Source organism: Hyla sarda, chromosome 5 (assembly GCF_029499605.1).
Source record: "Hyla sarda isolate aHylSar1 chromosome 5, aHylSar1.hap1, whole genome shotgun sequence".
Lineage (NCBI taxonomy): Eukaryota > Metazoa > Chordata > Amphibia > Anura > Hylidae > Hyla > Hyla sarda.
Window position 1 is genome coordinate 24,098,709 of NC_079193.1, and position 26,507 is coordinate 24,125,215.

The window sequence follows — 26,507 nt, forward strand, 5'->3', positions numbered from 1 at the left end:
CGGAGTCGCAGTGATCAGACATCTTAACCCATTTTTAGGTTAACTGTCTCTTTAAATGTAACATTTTGTAGGAGGAATACGACTCATAAATTATTATTTTACACAATTAAAATTTGCATATTAATAATAAAGGTTTACCGAGAGAGTGTATCGGTAATCAGAACATACAGACGTTATATGGGTTCAGAAAAAGCCTTCTCAACTGTACAACATATCATCATTCAAAGTTACCAAGCAGGGGGCGTTACCTTAACTCCTCATGGGCGGGAACATCTAGTGGCGTGACCCCTGCAATCAGACATCTTATCCCCTTTGGATAGTGGATAACATGACTAGGGGCGGAGTTCCCCTTTAATAGATTTGTCCAGGTGCCAAGAATTACACCCACAAAAAAGCTGCCAAAGTGCCAAAAAGGCGGGGCTAAAAGGAAGAAGTTCCTGGGGGTCACATGATGAAACAGCTTTTAAAAGAACCAAGTGATGCCACAGAACTCCTGTTTCTAACTTTGGGGGGGGGGGGGGGGGGGAGATTTTAAACACGTCTGTCATGGTGATGGGTCCATTTAAATATTTCAGATATTAAAGGGGAACTCCGGCCCTGAGACATCTTATCCCCTATCCTTTGGGTCCTGCCGCTGGGGACCTCCCCAATCTTGTATTCGCCACCCACCTGTTTGAGCTGCACGCCGCGGTGCCAGCTCACAAACTGCCGGGTGGTGACCAAGGGGCCGGAGTATCGTGACGTCACGACTCCGCCCACGTGTGACGTCACCCCCTGCTATGCAAGTCTATGGGAGGGGGCGTGACGGCCGTCACACCTCCTCCCATAAACTTGCATAGCGGGGGCGGGGCATGATGTTACACGGGGGCGGAGTCATGACGTCACGATACTCCAGCCCCGTGGTCGCCACCCGGCAGTTTGTGAGCTGGCACCGCGGCATGCAGCTCCCATAGACTTGCATAGCGGGGGCGGGGTGTGACGTCACACGGGGGCGGAGTCGTGACATCACGATACTCCGCCCCCGTGGTCGCCACCTGGCTGTTTGTGAGCTGGCACCACATCGTGCAGCTCAAACAGGTGGGTGGCGAATACAAGATTGCAGGGACCCCCGCGGTGCGGCATCTTATCCCCTATCCTTTGGATAGGGGATTAGGCGTCTCAGGGTCGGAGTACCCCTTTAAGTATTCCAGCTATTTAATTGATAAAACTTTAAATATTAGAGGATTTCACACAAAAAAAAACACATAGAGAAATAAGAAAGTTCCTTATAAACCCTGTACAAATAAAATATGCAGCGAGGAGGGAGATACTTTTTCCAGACACCAGAGGATGTGTTTTTTGAGTGATTCTATCTTTTACAATCCAGCGCGTGCGCGTCCTTTCACCCTTGGGTTACACCAGATCAGGGAGCTGAGGAGGGCTCCTTGGGGGATTATCTTTTCGGTCGGTCCATGTCGTCAATTGCTGCCAGGAGCTTCTGTCTGGCCTTTTTGTTTATGTGGGATCCAAGGCAGACACTTACCAGGTTAGTCAGCTGCTTGGTGGAATATTCCTAGGGGGGGGGGGGGGGGGGGGGGGAGAGGGAATAAAACAAAAAATTATAATAATGTGGATCGGTCCAATTGTGGAAAGGAGAAGTTATCATCATCATCATCACCACATTGTCCGCAGGAGCTTGACAGCAAATAATGGGCCTAAGGATAGGTGATCACTTTCTAGGACAGTGTCTAAGAACCAGGGCGCCTCCAGCTGTTGCAAAACTACAACTCCCAGCATGCCCGGACAGCCAACGGCTGTCCGGGCATGCTGGGAGTTGAAGTTTTGCAACATCTGGAGGACAACAGTTTGAAACCAGCGCTTTACAGGAAGACTGTCCAATCTACTGGGCAGCAACTGGGAAAACCACCGCACTTGTGCAGCACGTTTTGTTTTACGCACTATTGATAAATTCTCCTCCAAAGTGTTCATTTCCCTGCAGCGCCACCACTGGAGAAATAAAGTATTGCATGGTTCTTGTAAAAAAAAAAATAAATAAATAAATAAAAGACTTTCTATCTAACGCAGGAAACAAGTAAAGTCCTCCTAGGACAGTGTCTCCCAACCAGGGTGCCTCCAGCTGTTGCAAAACTACAACTCCCAGCATGCCCAGACAGCCTTTGGAGTTGTAGTTTTGCAACAGCTGGATGGTTGGAAGACAATGATCTAGGAACACTTTACATGTTTTCTGCATTACACAGAATTTTTCATTTTTTTTTTAAATTAGAACCATGCAATACTTTATTTCTCCAGTGGTGGCGCTGCAAGGAAATTGAACACATTGGGAAGAATTTATCATTAGCGCAAATTGAAACATGCGTTTGCCACTTTTTATTTTTAATTAGAACCATGTAATACTTAATTTCTCCCAGCATGCCCTGACAGCCTTCCCCAAAGTATTCAATTTCCCTGCAGCGCCACCACAGGAGAAATAAAGCATTACATTATTTAAAAAAAAAATTTTTTTAATATTATTTCTGTTTAAGGGTTCGTTCACACTGAGGAATAGGAGAGGAATCCTCACGTAAAAATTCTGCCGCGGAATTTACGTTTTTTTCTTCTTCACGAAAATCGCACTGAATTCCACGCAGATTTTCTGCACAGAATATATTAGGAAACTGATTTATTTTTTTTGCTGCACTACAACCACCAATTGGAATTTCCCTTTCTATTTAAAAAAAATTTTAATGAGGAAATTCCGCGCGGAATCGATTTCAAGTGGAATTTTTTTTACCATTGACTTCAATGGACTTCTGCTCGCGTATTCCACGAGAAGAACGAACATGTTCTTTCTTCTAGCAAAACGGTCAATGGCAAAGCAGATATTAATTATTTGTAAGCGGAGAATTCAAGAGGAATTACTCGAGTAAATTCGTCTTGAATTACTCAGTGTGAACGCGCCTTAATGCAGGAAGCACGTGGAGACAGCGTCTCCCAACCAGGGTACCTCCAGCTGTTGCAAAACTACAATTCACAGTATGCCCAGACAGCCCAGGCAGCAACTGGGAAAACCACCACACTTGTGCAGCATGTCCAGCAAAGTGTTTATTTCCCTGCAGCGCCACCACTGGAGAAATAAAGTATTGCATGGTTCTCTATAAAAAAAACGTAAATACTAGTAAAAAAAAAAATACTTTCTATCTAATGCAGAAACATGTAGAGTCTTCCTAGAACAGAGTCTCTCAACCAGGGTGCTTACAGCTGTTGCAAAACTACAACTCCCAGCATGCCCAGACAGCCCAGGCAGCAACTGGGAAAACCACCACACTTTTGCAGTTTTGTGCAAAAATCTAAGCTATTGATAAAGTGTTTATTTCCCTGCAGCGCCACCACTGGAGAAATAAAGTATTGCATGGTTCTCTATAAAAATAAATTTTTTAAATGACTTTCTATCTAATGCAGGAAACATGTAGTGTCCTCCTAGGACAGTGTCTTCCAACCAGGGTGCCTCCAGCCATTGCAAAACTACAACTCCCAGCATGCCCGGACAGCCTTCGGCTGTCCGGGCATGCTGGGAGTAGTAGATTTGCAATGGCTGGAGGCACCCTGGTTGGAAGACACTGTCCTAAAATAATGACATTGTAAATGAGGGTCTTGGTATTAAAATCTAAAGGTTGTCCAGGCATGCTGGAAGTTGTAGTTTTGCAACAGCTGGAGGCACACTCTCGGGATCACCTTGGAGATTAAACGCTCACCCTGTGCTCCTTGATCCAGCGCTCCATGTCATTCTCGGTCAGGTAGTAGGATTTAATGTAGGTCTCCACAAACTCCTTATCGGGAATCGGACGGATGTCGGTCAACTTCTCCAGCTTCATCAGGAACTGCTGGAAATCGAGCTGCATCAGAGCGCGGCCCTCGTTGCTGCACTTCTTCACGTTGGCGTAGCTTGAGAGGATGAAAGAGCGGGGATATGTAATACTTCTTTGGGTAGAGAGAAATCTACTGTGCAAGCCTCTAATAACGGCCCCTGGAGGACAGAGGTTATAGGACTATATACCGTATATACTCGAGTATTAGCCGTTCCAAATATAAGCCGAAGCCCCTAATTCCCCCTCATCATCCAGACCCCCTCATCCCCATCATACAGATGCCCCTTGCCCCCATATCATTATCCAGATTTCCCTTGCCATCATCCAGACCCCCCTCATCCCCCCATCATACAGATCCCCTATTATTATCCAGACCCCCCCCCCCCTCTTGTTCTCTACCCACCTCCCCAGTTGCAGCTCTGTCAGTCCTTCCCTAGCAGCCGTCCAACGTCTCTGCAGGGACCGTCTGACTTCTGGTGGGGAGGGTGAGCTGGTTCGGGCCATCCATCTTGACCGAGAGGCCCTCTTCTCCGCTGCAGACTGGCCCCAGACTAGTGACGCTGCATTGAAGCCGCCGCGTAGGGACGCCCCTGACGTCTGCTGCGCACGGAAGTCCCTGCACGGTGGCGTCAATGCGACGTCACTAGTCCAGGGCCGGCCCGGAGCAGATAAGAGGGCCTCTCAGTCAAGATGGACGGCCCGGACCGGCTCACCCTCCCCACTGGAAGTTGGACGGTCCCTGCAGCATAGATGGGCGACGATGGACGGCCCGGCCCAACCCCTCGTCACCCCCACTGGTATGCTTGCGTCACTCGAGTAGAAGCCGAGGGGGACGTTTTCGGCCCGAAAAATGGTGCTGAAAAACTCGGCTTATACCCGAGTATATACGGTACTATAAACTGCACATCCCTCTAATAACAGCACCTGTGTTATAGGACTATATACTGCACTGTTCTCCATCCTGCACCTCTTCACGTGATTGTATTACTAAAGTGAAACTTTCATTATTCCCTAACATGCCCTGTGACACCCCCCCCCCCCCCACTGCTGCATCTGTTATCTCAGGTTCCCATCTGCAAACCCCCCCCCCCCCCCCCCCTCTGTACCAACCAATCTTCTAGCCCCACCCCCACCTACTAACCACACCCCATCTACTAACCCCAAACCAATCTGCTAACCCACCCCCATCTACTACACCCCCATCTACTAACCCACCTCCATCTACTACCCCCCCATCTACTAACCCACCTCCATCTACTAACCCCACCCCCATCTACTAACCCCAAACCAATCTACTAACCCCAAACCAATCTACTAACCCACCCCCATCTACTAACCCACCCCCATCTACTACCCCCCATCTACTAACCCCTCCCCAATCTACTAACCCCAAACTAATCTGCTAACCCACCCCCATCTACTAGCCCTTCCCCCATCTACTAACCCCACCCCATCTAATAAGTGTAGCCATATGAATAATTACAATTCCACTGTCCGTTTATTAAAAATTGAGCGTTGTCTCAGGCCTTTCCCATGTTGCAGTACGGACCGAGACAATGCATCACTAGTCCAGTGTTGAAAGGGAGCGTGTCTGTGCTACAATGGGTGAAATGCCTGCTGGGTGGGAGGGAAATCATTCTTCACAGGGCTGCAGGGAATTGTAGTTATAAGCACAGCATGCATGGAAGGGAGCCTAGCTGTGCTGCAATGGGTGGGTGGCTGATGTGTAGGAGGGAGATAAGTCACCTCACACCTAGAAACAAGGGGGATTGTAGTCTGAGGGTGGTTTGCCTCTTCTTTCCTCCTAAAGACGGTGTTGTTACACCGAAACATGTAGAGGGGGGCATTTTTTGGTTTTTAATCAGTATTACGTGTATACCCATACAAAACAGTGACCATTGGTGAATAAGGTGGAAGAGCCTGTAGGCCCCACCAGCTCAGGTGGCTAAGTCGAAAGGATCCACCATTTATATTTAGAGCTAACCTGGCTGAGTAATAGGCACACACTGAGCTGTAAAGTGGAAGAGCCAGTAGGCCCCACCAAATACACCGTGTGCACCAATAGATATGCATGGTGGAAGAGCCTGTAGGCCACACCAGTGACTTTTGCATACTAATTGACAATACAAAAGACATATAGGTTGCAGTGATGCCAATTTTAACAGTCTCTAATTATTAGGTTTAATTTACTTAAATACTCATTAAAAGTTAAATTTTAGGGGAGTTCAATTGCCTTGGGGCAATTGTGAATATATTCTGAGGGAGGGCACAGAAACAGGAAGTAGCCAGTTCACACAAACAAGCCAGCTGCATGATGGGGACACAGGACACGGCCATTTATCACCAACACAAGCAAAGATTCTTGAATGTCATGTCCATTACTGGCTGACAGGTAACAAGTAAAGTCACATGATGTTGGATAACCCCATTAAATCCTATACTCTAAACTAGTGGTCTCCAAACTGTGGCCCTCCCGCTTTTGCAAAACTACAACTCCCAGCATGCCCATGCTGGGAGCTGTAGTTTTGCAAGAGCTGGGGGCACCCTGATTTTGAATTATTGCTTTTTAAAGCTTAAAGGGGTATTCCAGGGGAAAAAAACTTTATTTATTTATTTTTTTTTATATCAACTGGCTCCAGAAAGTTAAACAGATTTGTAAATGACTCCTATTAAAAAAATCTTAATCCTTCCAATAATTATCAGCTGCTGAAGTTGAGTTGTTATTTTCTGTCTGGCAACAGTGCTCTCTGCTGACATCTCTGCTTGTCTCGGGAACTGCACAGAGTAGAAGAGGTTTGCTATGGGGATTTGCTTCTACTCTGGACAGGTCATGAGACAGGTGTCATCAGAGAGCACTTAGACAGAAAAGAACAACTCAACTTCAGCAGCTCATGAGTACTGAAAGGATTAAAACATTTTAATAGAAGTAATTTACAAATCTTTTTAACTTTCTGCAGCCAATTGATATATAAAATAAAGTTTTTTTTCACTGTGTCAATGGCCACAACCCTCCAGTACTACTGATATTAGAAGCCTGTGTTACTTCGGGAGTCAGGTGATCCTAAAAGGTCTGTGCAGTAGAGAAAATTACTTACACACATTATCCTAAGTGCTTGGTTCTCTAGGTCACGTATGCGGCCTGGAAGGGGGGGGGGGTGATATTTCGTTATTTTATTACGCTCATCCATCAATTTAATTACATTTAGGAGGCGACACCCTTCACATCAGGGGAAGTGACAAGACAATATATCCCATACGTCCCCTTTACTCTTATTGATCATTTGCTGTGCGATGTCTACTTAGCGATGAAACTTACCCCTCCACCAGTGTCCTATTGGCGAGCCGGATGCAGTGTTCCCACAGGATATTGGAGACGGGCAGAGGGATTCGGACATGTTTGGAAAGATCTGCCAACTTCTTATTGAACTGCTCAAATTCCTAGAATAGAAGAAAGTCAGAATTGCCGTCACATGGCGTCACACAGTAAGAGTGCTACTTTAACCCCTTAAGGACCAGGCCCATTTTAACCTTAAAGGGGTATTCCAGACAAAACTTTTTTTTTAAATATATATATATCAACTGGCTCCGGAAAGTTAAACAGATTTGTAAATGACTTCTATTCAAAAATCTTAATCCTTCCAATAGTTATTAGCTTCTGAAGTTTTCTGACTAACTGCTCAATGATGATGTCACGTCCCGGGAGCTGTGCATGATGGGAGAATATTCCCATAGGAACTGCACAGCTCCCGGGACGTGAGTCATCAGAGAGCACTTAGACAGAAAACAACAACTCAACTTCAGAAGCTAATAACTATTGGAAGGATTACGTTTTTTTAATAGAAGTAATTTACAAATCTGTTTAACTTTCTGGAGCCAATTGATATATAAAAAAAAGTTTCGGCCTGGAATACCCCTTTAAGGACCAGGCCGATTTTATTTTTGCGTTTTTTCCTCCTCGCCTTCTAAAATCCATAACTCTTTTATATTTCCATCTACAAGACCCATATAAGGGATTGTTTTTTGCGCGACTAATTGTACTTTGTAATGAAACCTCTCATTTTACCATAAAATTTTAATGAAAACCCCAATTTTGCACATTTTGGAGTTTTTTTTTTTTACACTGTTCACTTTACGGTAAAAATGACATGTGTTCTTTATTCTGTGGGTCAATACGATTAAAATGATACCCATGTCTAGATACTTTTATATTTTTGTGCCTCTTAAAAAAAATCGAAAACTTTTTGTACAAAATCAGTAATCTAAAATCGTCCTATTTTGACCACCTATAACTTTTTCATTTTTCCGTATATAGGGCGGTATGAGGGCTCATTTTTTGCGCCATCATCTGTACTTTTTATCGATTCCACATTTGCATATATAAAACTTTTAGATCATTTTTTTATAAAAAAATGTTTTAATAAAATGTGACAAAAGTGCTGCATTTTTGGACTTTTTAAAATTTTTTATGTTAATGCCATTCACCGTATGGGATCATTAACATTATATTTTGATAGTTCGGACATTTACACACGCGGCGATACCAAATATGTTTATGAAAAAATAATGTTTACACTTTTTGGGGGTAAAATGGGAAAAACGGACAATTTTCATTTTTATTGGGGGAGGGGATTTTTCACTTTTTTTTTTTACTTTTTATTTTTACATTTTTCTACTTTTTTTTTTTTACACTTTTTATGTCCCCATAGGGGACTATTTATAACAATCCTTTGATTGTTAATACTGTTCAGTGCTATGTATAGGACATAGCACTGATCAGTATTATCGGTCATCTCCTGCTCTGGTCTGCTCGATCTCAGACCAGAGGATCCCGGGCGACGGCCGGACCAGGTGAGGGGACCTCCGGCCGCCATGCTGAATGATCGGATCGCTGCGGCAGCGCTGCGGGCGATCCGATCATCCATTTAAAGTACCGCACTGCCGCAGATGCCGTGATCTGTATTGATCACAGCATCTGAGGGGTTAATGGATACCATCCGCACGGTCGCGGATGTCGGCCATTACTGGCGGGTCCCCGGCTGCTAGCAGCAGCCGGGGACCCGCCAGTAATGGCCGACATCCGCGATCCGCGTTCCGATATTCGCGGTCATACACAGGACGTAAATGTATGTCCTGGTGCGCGAAGTACCGTCACACCAGGACGTACATTTACGTCCGTGGTCGTTAAGGGGTTAAAGGGTACCTTTGAAAGTCAGACCCCCCCAATAAAAAAAAAAAGCCTGAGGACATAGGAGCCTAATACATGCACCCACTGATAGTTTTGACCTTGTGTAGAAGACACCACGTACCTTTAATAAGGCATCGACGTACACATTGTGCTGCGACATGATTTCCTTCACGTCCCATTTCACATTGGCCATAAGCAGCAGGAGCTGCTCGTAATCGATGGCCTTTGCAGCTACGATCCAGTAAATTGGTTTGCGGAGTTCACTGGCGGTGGACACGGTCTATAAAACAGAAGACACGCAGGAGCATTAGGACAAAGGACAATGACCTCCTATTATGTCCTGATTTACATTATAGGGCTCCGGATGTTGTCTCTCTGTGTGATAGGTAAAGGGGAGAGGCGGCAGGTAGCTGCAGGATAAATGAGGTGATCGCCTAATGTACGTGATTAGAGACAAAGATGGAGGATGGAGGGAATATATTCAGAAGCCCCAGCCAAGCATTAGAAAAACACCCCAAAAGTCACCTGAGAAGACACAGAAAATTATTAAAAATAAATAAAAAAATAAAAACACACAGAGAAGCAATATTTGGATATTTTTTAGGCGGATTTTATACGTGTTTTACAAGTTTAAATGAATAAATGCGGCCCAAGACCTCCACTTGCTGGAGGTGAGGATGAGAAGGGCCCATTAACACTACGCAATGTGTGAACACAGTCTGAGGGGAGGTGTATAACTACTATATATCCTGATTTCATACAGATAGCAGCAGTATACAGATAGAGCTGGAGGGAGGTGTATAACTATTATATGTCATGATCCCATAGAGATAGAAGCAGTATACAGATAGAGCTGGAGGGGAGGTATATAACTACTATATATCCTGATCCCATAGAGATAGCAGCAGTATACAGATAGAGCTGGAGGGGATGTGTATAACTACTATATATCCTGATCCCATAGAGATAGAAGCAGTATACAGATAGAGCTGGAGGGGATGTGTATAACTATTATATATCCTGATCTCATAGAGATAGCAGCAGTATACAATTAGAGCTGGAGGGGAGGTTTATAACTACTATATATCATGCAAGCAAAGATGTGTGTAGTCCAGCTCACTCCCTCAGCCCGTCGCGCCAGGACCGGCGTGGGCAACACCGACTGGAACCAACAAACAGAAGCAAAATGTCCAGCGCGAGTATCAAGGAACAGGATGTTTTATTCCAATAAAAGCCAAAAAGACCAGGAGAACATGACAAGGTGACGCGTTTCGGTCCTAAAACTGGTATGACTAAGGTCCAGTTTTAGGACCGAAAGGCGTCACCTTGTCATGTTCTCCTGGTCTTTTTGGCTTTTATTGGAATAAAACACCCTGTTCCTTGATACTCGCGCTGGACATTTTGCTTCTACTATATATCCTGACTCCATAGGGATAGCAGCAGCAGTATACAGATAGAGCTAGGGGGTGGTGTATAACTACTATATCACCTGATCCCATAGACATAACAGCAGCAGCAGTATACAGATAGAGCTGGGGGGAGGTGTATAACTACTATATAACCTGATCCCATAGACTTAACAGCAGCAGCAGTATACAGATAGAGCTGGGGGAGGTGTATAACTACTATATAACCTGATCCCATAGACTTAACAGCAGCAGTGGCATTTATTTCGAGCTGAAGGGGAGGTGTATAACTACATTATATTCTGATCTTACAGAGGTAGCAGCAGCAGTATACAGATAGAGTTGGAGAGAAGGTGTATAACTACATCATATCCTGATCTTATAGAGATAGCAGCAGTATATAGATAGAGCCGGATGGGAGGGGTCTGGGTGCTAGCAGGAGGGATATGACAGGTGATGATGTCATCCTGTAGTTCACAGGAAGCCAGCTGACAAAGGACTGACCACTTCCTGACCACATTAAATACTGTGATTTTTCTGTGGGCCAGACTGGTGATCACATGACCCAGTAATGAAATGCATGGATCCAAGTGTGCTAGAATAAAACAGATGGACCACCACTTTAATTTTGCAACAGACAAACACTGAGCAGATCATATGCAGCCTCCCTATGGCAATGTCCTCGTGGAAAACAAGAATAAGCATGATAGCTTTTTTCCAAAACACTGCCACTCCTGTCCCCAGGTTCTGTGTGGTACTACAGCTCAGCCCCATAAAGCAGATGCTCTACATAGCAGTACTATATAGAAATGGCATTACACTGTGTTATATGACACACTCAGCTCTGCTACATAGTCAGTGACTATGTACAGTATAAGGCTGGTGGAGACTATTCATTGCCCTGTGCAGTGTGCCAGGCCGGATGGGATCAGTGACGGGATCAGTGACGGGATCAGTGATGTCCTATTGTTGTCCTATGGCTCACGTCGCTCAGAGTAAAATGAAAATTGCTGCTTCTGGGGGAAGGACGAGGCACCCCCCCCCCCTCCCCTGCCTATTCTCTACCTCAGTGTTTCCCAACCAGGGTGCTTCCAGCTGTTGCAAAACTACAACTCCCAGCATGCCCGGACAGCCAACGGCTGTCCGGGCATGTTGGGAGTTATAGTTTTGCAACAGCTGGAGGCACCCTGGTTGGGAAACACTGCTCTACCTAAAAAAAACTAAGACAACACGCTGGAGATCTCTGTCATTGACTGAAGAAGGGTACAGCTCCCAGGCCACTAGGGGGCGGAGCAGAGGTGACATCGATCAGTCACTGACAGAGATCAGCGTCAGCAGAGGAAGTGACAGCTGAATGGTCGCTGGTTGGCAGCTCATCAGTCACTTTCTGGAGGATGCAGACACTTCTAACCTACAGGGGGCGGTATTATTTATGGAGTGGCTCTCTGCAGAGTGTGTTGTTTTCAGGCACGATTATAGGGCTGCACACTGGATGGCGCAGTTAAAGGGGTACTCCGGTGGAAAACTTTTTTTTTTTTTATGAACTGGTGCCAGAAAGTTAAACAGATTTGTAAATTACTTCTATAAAAAAATAATAATAATATTTGTCCTTCCAGTACTTTTTAGCAGCTGTATGCTACAGAGGAAATTCTTTTCTTTTTGAATTTTATTTTTTGTCTTGTCCACAGTGCTCTCTGCTGACACCTCTGTCCGTGTCAGGAACTGTCCAGAGCAGCATAGGTTTGCAATGGGGGATTTTCTCCTGCTCTGGACAGTTCCTAATACGGGCATCAGGTGTCAGCAGAGAGCACTGTGGACAAGACAAAAAAGAAATTAAAAAAGAAAAGAATTTCCTCTGTGGTATTCAGCTGCTAATAAGTACCTGAAGGAGAAATATTTTTTTTAATAGAAGTAATTTACAAATCTGTTTAACTTTCTGGCACCAGTTGATTTAAATAAAAATCTTTTCCACTGGAGTGCTCCTTTAAGAAAACACATTAGATGGCACAATTCTGGAATGTTATGGAAGACCTTAGATGTCACTGTTAAGGAAGAACTCTTGATGGTTAGAGGACCACTGTGGATGGCACAATTATGGGAGAACTCTGGATGGCACAGTTATGGGAGAGCTCTGCAAGACACTGTTAGGGGAGCACTGCAGATGGCATATATATAGGGGCACTCTTGACAGCAGGGTTACAGGGGCATTCTAGATGGTACAATTATGGAAACAGTCTTGATGGGACGGTTATGAAAGCACATTAGAGGGGTAATCCGAAAAACAATATTTTTAAATCAGCTGGTACCAGAAAATTATACAGATTTGTAAATTTCTTCTATTAAAAAATCTTAATCCTTCCAGTACTTATCAGAAAATAACTACACAACTTCCTTTGCAGTATACAGCAGCTGATAAGAACTGGAAGGATTAAGATTTATTAATAGAAGAAATTTACAAATCTGTATAATTTTCTGGTACCAGCTGATTTAAAAATATTGTTTTTCGGATTACCCCTCTAATGTGCTTTCATAACCGTCCCATCAAGACTGTTTCCATAATTGTACCATCTAGAATGCCCCTGTAACCCTGCTGTCAAGAGTGCTCGTATATATATATATGCCATCTGCAGTGCTCCCCTAACAGTGTCTTGCAGAGCTCTCCCATAACTGTGCCATCCAGAGTTCTCCCATAATTGTGCCATCCACAGTGTTCCTCTAACCATCAAGAGTTCTTCCTTAACAGTGACATCTAAGGTCTTCCATAACATTCCAGAATTGTGCCATCTAATGTGTTTTCTTAAAGGGGTACTCCAGTGGAAAATATTTTTTTTTTAAATCAACTGGTGCCAGAAAGTAAAACAGATTTGTAAATTTCTTCTATTAAAAAAATCTTAATCCTTCCAGTACTTATCAGCTGCTGTATACTGCAAAGGAAGTTGTGAAGTTCTTTTCTGCCTGACCACAGTGCTCTCTGCTGACATCACTGTCCATGTCAGGAACTGCCCAGAACAGAAGCAAATCCCCATAGTAAACCTCTCCTGCTCTGGACAGTTCCTGGCTGATGTCACCTATGTGGCACTCTCCGGGGACACTCTGTGGCCGATGCCATCTGTGGTGACACTCTATGGCCGATGCCATCTGTGGGGACACTCTGTGGCCGATGCCATCTGTGGGGACACTCTGTGGCCGATGCCATCTGTGGGGACACTCTGTGGCCGATGCCATCTGTGGAACACTCTGTGGCCGATGCCATCTGTGGGGACACTCTCTGGCCGATGCCATCTGTGGGGACACTCTCTGGCCGATGCCATCTGTGGGGACACTCTCTGGCCGATGCCATCTGTGGGGACACTCTCTGGCCGATGCCATCTGTGGGGACACTCTCTGGCCGATGCCATCTGTGGGGACACTCTCTGGCCGATGCCATCTATGGGGACACTCTCTGGCCGATGCCATCTATGGTGACACTCTCTGCCTGATGCCATCTATGCGGAAACTCTCTGGCTGATGCCATCTATGGGGACACTCTCTGGCCGATGCCATCTATGGGGACACTCTCTGGCCGATGCCATCTATGGGGACACTCTCTGGCCGATGCCATCTATGGGGACACTCTCTGGCCGATGCCATCTATGGGGACACTCTCTGGCCGATGCCATCTATGGGGACACTCTCTGGCCGATGCCATCTATGGGGACACTCTCTGGCCGATGCCATCTATGGGGACACTCTCTGGCCGATGCCATCTATGGGGACACTCTCTGGCCGATGCCATCTATGGGGACACTCTCTGGCCGATGCCATCTATGGGGACACTCTCTGGCCGATGCCATCTATGGGGACACTCTCTGGCTGACGCCATGTATGGGGACACTCTCTGGTTGATGCCATCTATGGGGACACTTTCTGGCTGATGCCATCTATGGGGCGCTCTCTGGCTGATGCCATTCATGGGGACACTCTCTGGCTGATGCCATCTATGGGGACACTTTCTGGCTGATGCCATCTATGGGGACACTTTCTGGCTGATGCCATCTATGGGGACACTTTCTGGCTAATGCCATCTATGGGGACACTCTCTGCTGATGCCATCTATGGGGACACTCTCTGCCTGATACCATCTATGGGGACACTCTCTGCTGATGCCATCTATGGGGCAACCTCTGTCTGATGCCATCTATGGGGACACTCTCTGGCTGATGCCATCTATGGGGCACCCTCTGTCTGATGCCATCTATGGGGCACTCTCTGGCTGATGCCCTGGTTAATGGGGGCATCCTCTCTAAAAATGCAGAAGAAATGTGTGAACAGCTAAGGATTCAGGTAACAAGCTGACCCACTCACTGCAGGGTCATTTCCTCTCCCCATAGACTCTGTCTCCCAAGTGAGATATACAGTATTTAATTCTACAGATGGGGGAGGGGGCAGAATCACCGGCGCTGTTACTCGGAGCACTGACCTGTGAATAGAATTGCTGCAGGAACGGTTTCTTAGCCGCCGGCATCACCGAGTCAAGATGATTCTGAAGAAATTCAAACTGTTCAGCCAAGAAAACCCTGAAAAAGAACAATCTCTGAGGTCAGCGTGTGGAGACACGGCGGGATGTGGTGCACAACTAAGAGCCACATCTGCAATAAAATCAGTGAAAGAACTGACTGCTAGAATACTCCATATTGGAAAAACACATTTGGGGTAATTGTAATTTTCTCCCAGGAAAACTAATTTCTCAAGCCACAGTTCTTTTGCAGCCTGCAGCAGGTTTTATGTCCTAAATAATTTCCCTGTATTTTGCTTTATAGTAACATTGCAATAGTACAGTGTTTCCCAACCAGGGTGCCTCCAGCTGTTGCAAAACTACAACTCCCAGCATGCCCGGACAGCCAAAGGCTGTCCGGGCATGCTGGGAGTTGTAGTTTTGCAACAGCTGGAGGCACCCCGGTTGGGAAACAGCACACTAGTAGATCGTTAAGAGATCCAGCACAGGAATAAATTGGCCCAGGAATAGCAGCATAGGGTGCAACTGCAGGGCTTCTTGGAGTACTGTGACCCCTACTTTGTTGTTCTAGACCAGTGTTTCCCAACCAGGGTGCCTGCAGCTGTTGCAAAACTACAATTCCCAGCATGCCTGGGGGCAACCAGAGTAATACAGGGATTCTGAGAACTATAGTACCATTAGTTTTTTTTTTTTAAATAAGGGTTATTTAGTTAAGAAAATGTATACTTAGGACTGCATCTAAACAAGGGGGCATCCTATACATCTAGAAGAAAGAAGGTTTCTACACCAGCACAGACGGGGGTTCTTTACTGTAAGAGCAGTGAGACTGTGGATCCTCTGCCAGATGATCTGATCATGGTGAACTCAATATAAGAGATCAGGAGGGGCCTGGATACAAGAATATTACAGGTTATGGATAATAGATTTATGTGGACAGAACGTTGATCCAGGGATTTATTCCGATGCCCTATTGGAGTCGGGAAGGAATTTCCCCCCCTGGTATGGGGCAATTGGTATCGGCCTCATAAGAGTGTTTTGCCTTCGAGGAAAAATAGCAATTGGGTGGCTGCACACTAATATAAATATGTTTAGTCTAGACCAGTGGTTCTCAACCTGGGGTACAAGTACTTAGCAGTTCTCCAGGGGGTACTTAAAAAAAATCAGTAATGGCAGCCACAGGTTACTGGTCTGGACAACTTTGAAAGAAATGGTCGGCTGATGTCACTTTATCGAGGAGCGGAGGAGGAGGAGAGCAAAGGGGAAGCGCGGGCACTGGGTGCTGTGGGCAGTAACTACCATCAGCTTTGTTGCTCCAATGCCCCTGCAGACCGGGGACCTACTGCTATGAGCCAGGACAGTATGGGGGCCTACAGCTATATATGGGGGCAGTATGGGAGTCTACAGCTATATATGGGGGCAGTTTGGGGGCCTACAGCTATATATGGGGACAGTTTGGGGGCCTACAGCTATATATTGGGGCAGTATGGGGGCCTACAGCTATATATGGGGGCAGTATGGGGGCCTACAGCTATATATGGGAGCAGTATCGGGGCCTACAGCTATATATGGGGGCAGTATGGGGGCGTACAGCTATATATGTGGGCCTACAACTATATATGGGGGCCTAAAACTATATATGGGGGAAGTATGGGGGCCTACAGCTATATATGGGGGCAGTTTGGGGGCCTACAACTATATATGGGGGCAGTATGGGGGCCTAAACCTATATATGGGGGCAGTATGGGGGCCTAAAACTATATGGGGGCGGTATGGTGGCCTACAGCTATATATGGGGACAGTTTGGGGGCCTACAACTATATATGGGGGCAGTATGGTGGCCTACAACTATATACGGGGGCAGTATGCCTACAACTATATATGGGGGCAGTATGGGGGCCTACAGCTATATATGGGGGCAGTATGGTGGCCTACAACTATATATGGGGGCAGTTTGGGGGCCGACAGCTATATATGGGGGCAGTATGGGGTCTACAGCTATATATGGGAGCAGTATGGTGGTCTACAGCTATATATGGGGACAGTATGGTGGTCTACAGCTATATATGGGGGCAGTATGGGGGCCTACAGCTATATATGGGGACAGTTTGGGGGTCTACAGCTATATATGGGGGCAGTTTGGGGGCCTACAGCTATATATGGGGACAGTATGGGGGCCTACAGCTATATATGGGGACAGTTTGGGGGCCTACAGCTATACATGGGGGCAGTATGGTGGCCTACAGCTATATATGGGGACAGTTTGGGGGTCTACAGCTATATATGGGGGCAGTTTGGGGGCCTAAAGCTATATATGGGGACAGTATGGGGGCCTACAGCTATATATGGGGACAGTTTGGGGGCCTACAGCTATACATGGGGGCAGTATGGTGGCCTACAGCTATATATGGGGACAGTTTGGGGGTCTACAGCTATATATGGGGCAGTTTGGGGGCCTACAGCTATATATGGGGGCAGTTTGGGGGCCTACAGCTATACTTGGGGCACAAAATGGGCCTAACAACTTTATGGGGACACAAAGCGGGTACTCTTACTGTGTGTGACAATAAACATGGGGAGTTTGTAAATAGGTGGGTATTGTACTGCAGAAAGGAGCCTAAAATGTTTGTTTGGCTGGTTCTGTGGAGACGTCTTGTATGGGAGAAATCTTCATGGCGGTCTAGGCCAGATAGAGAAGAAAAGTAAACAACTCCGGTTAGAGAAGACGTCACCTGTAAATCGGGGGACTGGGGAGAGGAAAGTAAAGAATATGAATTATACTATAATCATTACAGAATGTCTCTAATTTGGGGGCACAATTTTTTGGGAATGGGCTGTCAAGGGGTACTCAGGCAAAAAAGGTTGAGAGCCACTGATCTAGACCGACAGTATGGGGGCCTACAGCTATATATGGGGGCAGTATGGGAGTCTACAGCTATATATGGGGGCAGTTTGGGGGCCTACAGCTATATATGGGGACAGTTTGGGGGCCTACAGCTATATATTGGGGCAGTATGGGGGCCTACAGCTATATATGGGGGCAGTATGGGGGCCTACAGCTATATATGGGAGCAGTATCGGGGCCTACAGCTATATATGGGGGCAGTATGGGGGCGTACAGCTATATATGTGGGCCTACAACTATATATGGGGGCCTAAAACTATATATGGGGGAAGTATGGGGGCCTACAGCTATATATGGGGGCAGTTTGGGGGCCTACAACTATATATGGGGGCAGTATGGGGGCCTAAACCTATATATGGGGGCAGTATGGGGGCCTAAAACTATATGGGGGCGGTATGGTGGCCTACAGCTATATATGGGGACAGTTTGGGGGCCTACAACTATATATGGGGGCAGTATGGTGGCCTACAACTATATACGGGGGCAGTATGCCTACAACTATATATGGGGGCAGTATGGGGGCCTACAGCTATATATGGGGGCAGTATGGTGGCCTACAACTATATATGGGGGCAGTTTGGGGGCCGACAGCTATATATGGGGGCAGTATGGGGTCTACAGCTATATATGGGAGCAGTATGGTGGTCTACAGCTATATATGGGGACAGTATGGTGGTCTACAGCTATATATGGGGGCAGTATGGGGGCCTACAGCTATATATGGGGACAGTTTGGGGGTCTACAGCTATATATGGGGGCAGTTTGGGGGCCTACAGCTATATATGGGGACAGTATGGGGGCCTACAGCTATATATGGGGACAGTTTGGGGGCCTACAGCTATACATGGGGGCAGTATGGTGGCCTACAGCTATATATGGGGACAGTTTGGGGGTCTACAGCTATATATGGGGGCAGTTTGGGGGCCTAAAGCTATATATGGGGACAGTATGGGGGCCTACAGCTATATATGGGGACAGTTTGGGGGCCTACAGCTATACATGGGGGCCTACAGCTATATATGGGGACAGTTTGGGGGTCTACAGCTATATATGGGGCAGTTTGGGGGCCTACAGCTATATATGGGGGCAGTTTGGGGGCCTACAGCTATACTTGGGGCACAAAATGGGCCTAACAACTTTATGGGGACACAAAGCGGGTACTCTTACTGTGTGTGACAATAAACATGGGGAGTTTGTAAATAGGTGGGTATTGTACTGCAGAAAGGAGCCTAAAATGTTTGTTTGGCTGGTTCTGTGGAGACGTCTTGTATGGGAGAAATCTTCATGGCGGTCTAGGCCAGATAGAGAAGAAAAGTAAACAACTCCGGTTAGAGAAGACGTCACCTGTAAATCGGGGGACTGGGGAGAGGAAAGTAAAGAATATGAATTATACTATAATCATTACAGAATGTCTCTAATTTGGGGGCACAATTTTTTGGGAATGGGCTGTCAAGGGGTACTCAGGCAAAAAAGGTTGAGAGCCACTGATCTAGACCGAGGTACTGAGTTGCACTATACCCAAAAGTGCCAAAAAATAAATAATAACCAAAACAAAGGGAATTCAGACCTCAAGGTGTAAACTTATTACTTAAGTTAATTACAATTAAAATGTAACCTTCCAATTATGGAAATGCAGAGAAATAAGATGTAGCAGGTTTAAACAACCAGCTCGTTATTTAAATTTTATTTCTCCGCATTTCCATAATTTAAACGTTACATTTTAATAAGTTTACACCCTGAGATCTGAATTCCAACTGTTTTGGTTATTATTTAGGGGGAGATTTATCAAAACCTGTCCAGAGGAAAAGTTGTCCAGTTGCCCATAGCAACCAATCAGATCGCTTCTTTCATTTTGCAGAGGCCTTGTTAAAAATGAAAGAAGCGATCTGATTGGTTGCTATGGGCAACTGGGCAACTTTTCCTCTGGACAGGTTCCTCTGGACAGCAGCAGTATATAGATAGAGCTGGAGGGAAGGTGTATAACTACTCTATATCCTGATCTCATAGACAAAACAGCAGTATACAGATAGAGCTGGGAAAGAAGAGGTTTCTGAACGGCTTGGATGGGGCAGTATATAGATAGAGCTGGAGGGAAGGTGTATAACTACTCTATATCCTGATCTCATAGACAAAACAGCAGTATACAGATAGAGCTGGGAAAGAAGAGGTTTCTGAACTGCTTGGATGGGATCTTATTGGTTACAATGTCACCCTGTAGTTCACCGATCAGCTAACCCAGGAGTGGCTACTTCTTCTGACACATTAAACACTTGTAATTTTCTGTTGGTCAGACTGGTGATCACATGACCCATTTACAGTACTGAAACACATATACACAGCTGAGCTGGAATTAAAAGATGGTGCTGTAGGATGGTAAGTGTGCATGATATGGGCAAACTTGCTTTACTTCTAATGCAGTGTTTCCCAATCAGGGTGCCTCCCGCTGTTGCAAAACTACAACTCCCAGCATGCTTACAGGGACTCTGTGGCGACGACTCTCTGGGCCAGTCCATACAGGGTGTTACTCTCCGTCAGAACCACCATGTGGCTGAGGTGCGGGCTGGGGATCTTCTCTTTCCTTTCTTCTCCTGGAGCCAGAGATCCGGAATTCTCACCAGCCACTTCCTACAATACAACGTTGCAATGTGCGGTAAAAAACATATTTTAAATGGGGTATTCCAGTTTCACCAAAATGTAGTAAAAATTATTTTTGCTGTCATTTTCCCAAATTACTGGAAACATTACACATTGTTATTGCGAGCACAGCCTGATCCCATACAGATAGCAGCAGTATACAGATAGAGCTGGAGGAGGAGGTGTATAACTACAATATATCCTGATCTTATAGAGATAGAAGCAGCAGCAGCATACAGACAGAGCTGGGAGGGGAGGGATATAAGTACTATATATTGTGATCATATAGAGCTGAAGCAGTTGTATAACGGTTATATATCCTGATCCCAATAGAGGCATAACAGCAAAATACAGGGAAGTGTATAACTACTATATATCCTGATCTCATAGGGATAGCAGCAGCAGCAGTATATAGATAGAGCTGGAGGGGAGGTGTATAAATACTATATATCCTGCTCTCATAGAGATAGCAGCAGTATATAGATAGAGCTGGAGGGAAGGTGTATAACTACTCTATATCCTGATCTCATAGACAAAGCAGCAGTCTACAGATAGAGCTGGGAAGGAAGAGGTTTGTGAACTGCTTGGATGGGATCTGATTGGTTACAATGTCACCCTGTAGTTCACCGGTCAGCTAACCCAGGAGTGGCCACTTCTTCTGACACATTAAACACTTGTAATTTTCTGTTGGTTAGACTGGTGATCACATGACCCATTTACAGTACTGAAACGCATATATACGCAGCTGAGCTGGAATTAATAAATGGTGCTGTAGGAAGGTAAGTGTGCATGCTATGGGCAAACTTACTTTACTTCTAATGCAGTGTTTCCCAATCAGGGTGCCTCCCGCTGTTGCAAAACTACAACTCCCAGCATGCCCGGACAGCCTTTGGCTGTCCGGGCATGCTGGAATTTGTAGTTTTGCAACAGCTGGAGGCGCCCTGGATGGGATACACTGTTCTAATGGATATGTATGGAGTACTGATGACTATCCTTTTATGATCGGTATGACACAGTCATGTATTTGTATTCAGCCCAGTGCACAGAAATGCAGAAGGTTCTGATGACTGAGCGGAGGCTGATTGCAGAAAAGTGGCAGGAGATTCATCTAAGAGATACTTCTCCACTAAGAAGACAAAGCGCGAGGCCTAAGTATCTGACCCGCGCCTTGTCTAAGTGCCCTCACAGTGTGAGCAATGATTGTGTTTATCGACTCCAGGCTATAACCACCTCGAGGACCGATCCAGCACAAAACCATCATTAAATATAGAAATAACAGAGAAAATCACAGAGCTCAGGTGCTGCAACAAGGAGACCTCCACCTCTGTATAAGACACAGCTCACAGGTCACGGATACAGTCTGTATAAGACACAGCTCACAGGTCACGGATACAGTCTGTATAAGACACAGCTCACAGGTCACGGCTACAGTCTGTATAAGACACAGCTCACAGGTCACGGATACAGGAAATGTTAAAAGTCTTTGTAAATACTTTGTTGTACTTGTCTTTTATTATTTGGGGTTTTATCTGTCACCATAAAAATAGATTCTAATCTATAGGCACCATATTATAGAGCTGGAGGAGCTCAGGGGGGCATGTGAGGCTGCACACTAGGATGGGGGGGCATGTGAGGCTGCACACTAGGATGGGGGGGCATGTGAGGCTGCACACTAGGATGGGGGGGCATGTGAGGCTGCACACTAGGATGGGGGGCATGTGAGGCTGCACACTAGGATGGGGGGCATGTGAGGCTGCACACTAGGATGGGGGGCATGTGAGGCTGCACACTAGGATGGGGGGCATGTGAGGCTGCACACTAGGATGGGGGGGCATGTGAGGCTGCACACTAGGATGGGGGGGGCATGTGTGGCTGCACACTAGGATGGGGGGCATGTGTGGCTGCACACTAGGATGGGGGGCATGTGTGGCTGCACACTAGGATGGGGGGCATGTGTGGCTGCACACTAGGATGGGGGGCATGTGTGGCTGCACACTAGGATGGGGGGCATGTGTGGCTGCACACTAGGATGGGGGGCATGTGTGGCTGCACACTAGGATGGGGGGGGGCACGTGTGGCTGCACACTAGGATGGGGGGCATGTGTGGCTGCACACTATGACAGAAGGATCTGTGGCTGCACACTAGAATGGGGGGGCACGTATGGCTGCACACTAGGATGGGGGGGCACGTGTGGCTGCACATTAGGATGGGGGGGCATGTGTGGCTGCACACTAGGATGGGGGGCATGTATGGCTGCACACTAGGATGGGGGGCACGTGTGGCTGCACACCAGGATGGGGGGCATGTGTGGCTGCACACTAGGATGGGGGGCATGTGTGGCTGCACACTAGGATGGGGGGCATGTATGGCTGCACACTAGGATGGGGGGCACGTGTGGCTGCACACTAGGATGGGGGGCATGTGTGGCTGCACACTAGGATGGGGGGCATGTGTGGCTGCACACTAGGATGGGGGGCATGTATGGCTGCACACTAGGATGGGGGGCACGTGTGGCTGCACACCAGGATGGGGGGCATGTGTGGCTGCACACTAGGATGGGGGGCATGTGTGGCTGCACACTAGGATGGGGGACACGTGTGTCTGCACACTAGGATGGGGGCATGTGTGGCTGCACACTAGGATGGGGGCATGTGTGGCTGCACACTAGGATGGGGGGCACGTGTGGCTGCACACTATGACAGAAGGATCTGTGGCTGCACACTAGAATGGAGGGGCACGTATAGCTGCACACTAGGATGGTGGGGCACGTATGGCTGCACACTAGGATGGGGGCTTCTGTGGCTGCACACAATGATGGAGGAATTTGTGATTGCACACTATGACAGAAGGATCTGTGGCTGCACACTATGATAGGGGACACACTATGACAAAAGGAATATGTGGTCACACACCAGCAGGGGGAGCACTTTTGGGGGCATCTGTGGTTACACGGTTAAGGGGCAAATAATTACCAAAATTAAAGCTGTAGCTATAGGGTATATTGCAGAACAAAAGAACCACTGTGCCCCCTTTATGCCCCCACAACAAGGACATTAGTTTCAATAACATTCTGCCCCATACATGTTCAGTGAGGACAACCCGTCCAGTATAACCATTAGATACAGCACTCACCATGTCTATAAGGCTTTCTTGGATCCTGTTCAATGTTGTCCTCAATCTGCTGCTGCTCAGGCCGAGGCCGGTGGATTCATACTGGAAGATTAAGACAAAGTGTTAGTGATGTGATCGACGGACTTAGGACCCAGATGTTCTTCAAGATAGTAGACAATTTATTTCACAGTGTCTATAAAAGAGGTTCCCCAACCTGCGGAACTCAAGCTACATCTCCTAGCATGCCCTAAGAGCCGCAGGCAGGGGAACCATTGTTATAGACACTGAGAAATAAATAGAAGGCTAGAAAACACTGGTCTATAACACGGAAGGGCTAAATAATATCCTGAGCTAATTGACACTGGAAGTAGTCAGGATTTGGTCTCAGTTTACTGATAAATTGGTCTTGCTATACTTACAGCATCATTTCTTCCAAAAAATGTGTATACGGCATAAAGGTAATAGTCGAAAAGCTGCGACATGCAATGAATGACGTCAAAAGCGATTGGCTTCAGGATGGTCATCATCTGCAGGTATTTTCCTGCACAAACAAAATAAAATTGGTATTGATGAAAAATATGATAGTGTCCATAGTCACATAGTCATCTGTCCCCATACATCAGGTCAAACAAGTATAACTGCGCTTAATGTAGCGCTATGGCGGATAGTGACAAACGTCAATGTTATCGCTGTCAGTCCCATAGAGACTGGGAGTCGTAGTTTCACAACAGCTGGAGGCACCCTGTAAAATATGGATGACATTTATCATAAGCCACAATGTAACTAACTCTGTCCTAGAGGATGAATCGCAGAGAGCGGCTGAATTAATTTTATTATTATTCAGTTCTATATATAATAATAATATGTAAATTATTAAATGTACAAAGCAGATATAAGCATTATCATTTAAGTTCTATAAATAGATAGATATGAGATCGATCGATAGATAGATATGAGATAGATAGATATGAGATAGATAGATATGAGATAGATAGATAGATATATATGAGAGAGATAGAAAGATAGATATATATGAGATAGATAGATAGGAGATAGATAGATAGGAGATAGATAGATATGAGATAGATAGATAGATAAATATGAGATAGATAGATATGAGAGAGATAGATAGATAGGAGATAGATAGATATGAGATAGATAGATAGATATGAGATAGATAGATAGATAGATATGAGATAGATAGATAGATAGATAGATATGAGATAGATAGATAGGAGATAGATAGATATGAGATAGATAGATAGGAGAAAGATAGATATGAGATAGATAGATAGATATAAGATAGATAGATATGAGATAGATAGATATAAGATAGATAGATATGAGATAGATAGATAGATATGAGATAGATATAAGATAGATAGATATGAGATAGATAGATATGACATAGATAAATAGATATGAGACAGATAGATAGATATGAGATAGATATGAGATAGATATGAGATAGATAGATAGATATGAGATAGATAGATATGAGATAGATAGATATGAGATAGATAGATAGATATGAGATAGATAGATATGAGATAGATAGATATGAGATAGATAGATATGAGATACATCGCCCGTTACGCCCCCACCCATAGACTTGTATTGAGGGGCGTGGCCATGACATCACGAATGGCGTGGCCGACCCCCGCAGCGCGAAAACAGCGTTCTGAACATTTAGTTCCGAGCGCTGGCCAGTGGAGTACCCCTTTAGGGCAAAAACTGGCAGTGACAAGAAGGGTTTACAATGGATGGGATTCAATTATTAATGGAGCGACAGGGGAGCCTTATCTGTGTGTATAGAGTCGCTATCTAGTAGTCAAAGTATGAAGCAAACAACAAGTTAATGAAGTTACGGCAAATTAGAATAACAATTAATTCCAGAAGGAAATGGCGGTAAACATGTTTCCTATATAAGCCGACAGCCCCCATAATTATATGTCTCGTCTCCAGTAATAACCGGAACAGGACAGAACAGTAATTCTAATCTTCTAATTCAATTATGAAAGTGACAGCGTGCGGATACATCACCTGTCACATGACACACTGCGACATGAATTTATAGTACGAGGCGTCAGGAGGAATGAATGGGTAGAGCCGCGCACTTACCCACCAGCCGGATAACGTTCAGTGTAGTGTTGGTCAGGATGGGCGCGTTCACCTTGTTCAGGCTGTAATCAGATCTCTTCCGACTCCTCAGGGTCTCTCTGGAAACACTTCAAGACAAATACTGGGGTTAGGAAGTCAGGGATAGGGATGAATGATCCTATAAAATAACAGAAGATCTATCTGTATACTGCTGCTATCTCCTCTATGGGATCAGGATATATATTAGATATACACCTCCCCTTTAGCTCTACCTGTATACTGCTGCTATCTCTATGGGATCAGAATAAATAGAATTTATACATCTGCCCTCCAGTGCTATCTGTATACTGCTGCTGCTATCTCTATGGGATCAGGTTATATATATATATATATATATATATATATATATATATATGAGATATACATCTGCCCTCAAGCTCTATCTATATACTGCTGCTGCTATCTCTATGGGATCAGGATAAATATTAGATATACACCTCCCCTCTAGCTCTATCTGTATACTGCTGCTGCTGTTGCTATCTCTCTATGGCGTCAGGATATATAGTAGTTATACACCTCCCCTACAGCTCTATCTGTATACTGCTGCTATCTCCTCTATGGGATCAGGATATATATTAGATATACACCTCTCCTTTAGCTCTATCTGTATACTGCTGCTATCTCTATGGATCAGAATATACATTCGATATATATCTCCCCTCTAGCTCTATCTCTATGGGATTAGGATATATATTAGATATACACCTCCCCTTTAGCTCTATCTGTATACTGCTGCTATCTGTATGGGATCAGGATATATATTAGATA

General features: G+C 45.5%; 1 protein-coding gene across 1 annotated transcript in view; it reads right to left on the reverse strand.

Moving 5' to 3' along the window:
* Positions 1-857: 857 nt before the first annotated feature.
* The window catches only part of VPS50 (VPS50 subunit of EARP/GARPII complex), a 208,217-nt gene continuing 182,567 nt past the window's right edge, over positions 858-26,507 (reverse strand). Inside the window, exons 20-28 of the mRNA XM_056519010.1 lie at positions 25,701-25,807; positions 23,999-24,120; positions 23,601-23,681; positions 20,310-20,458; positions 14,896-14,992; positions 9,152-9,310; positions 7,162-7,283; positions 3,732-3,921; positions 858-1,552 (exon numbers count right to left, since the gene is read on the reverse strand). Of these exons, the coding sequence (XP_056374985.1) occupies positions 1,433-1,552; positions 3,732-3,921; positions 7,162-7,283; positions 9,152-9,310; positions 14,896-14,992; positions 20,310-20,458; positions 23,601-23,681; positions 23,999-24,120; positions 25,701-25,807 (1,147 nt within the window). The 3' untranslated portion in view covers positions 858-1,432. The remainder of the gene's footprint in view (positions 1,553-3,731; positions 3,922-7,161; positions 7,284-9,151; positions 9,311-14,895; positions 14,993-20,309; positions 20,459-23,600; positions 23,682-23,998; positions 24,121-25,700; positions 25,808-26,507) is intronic.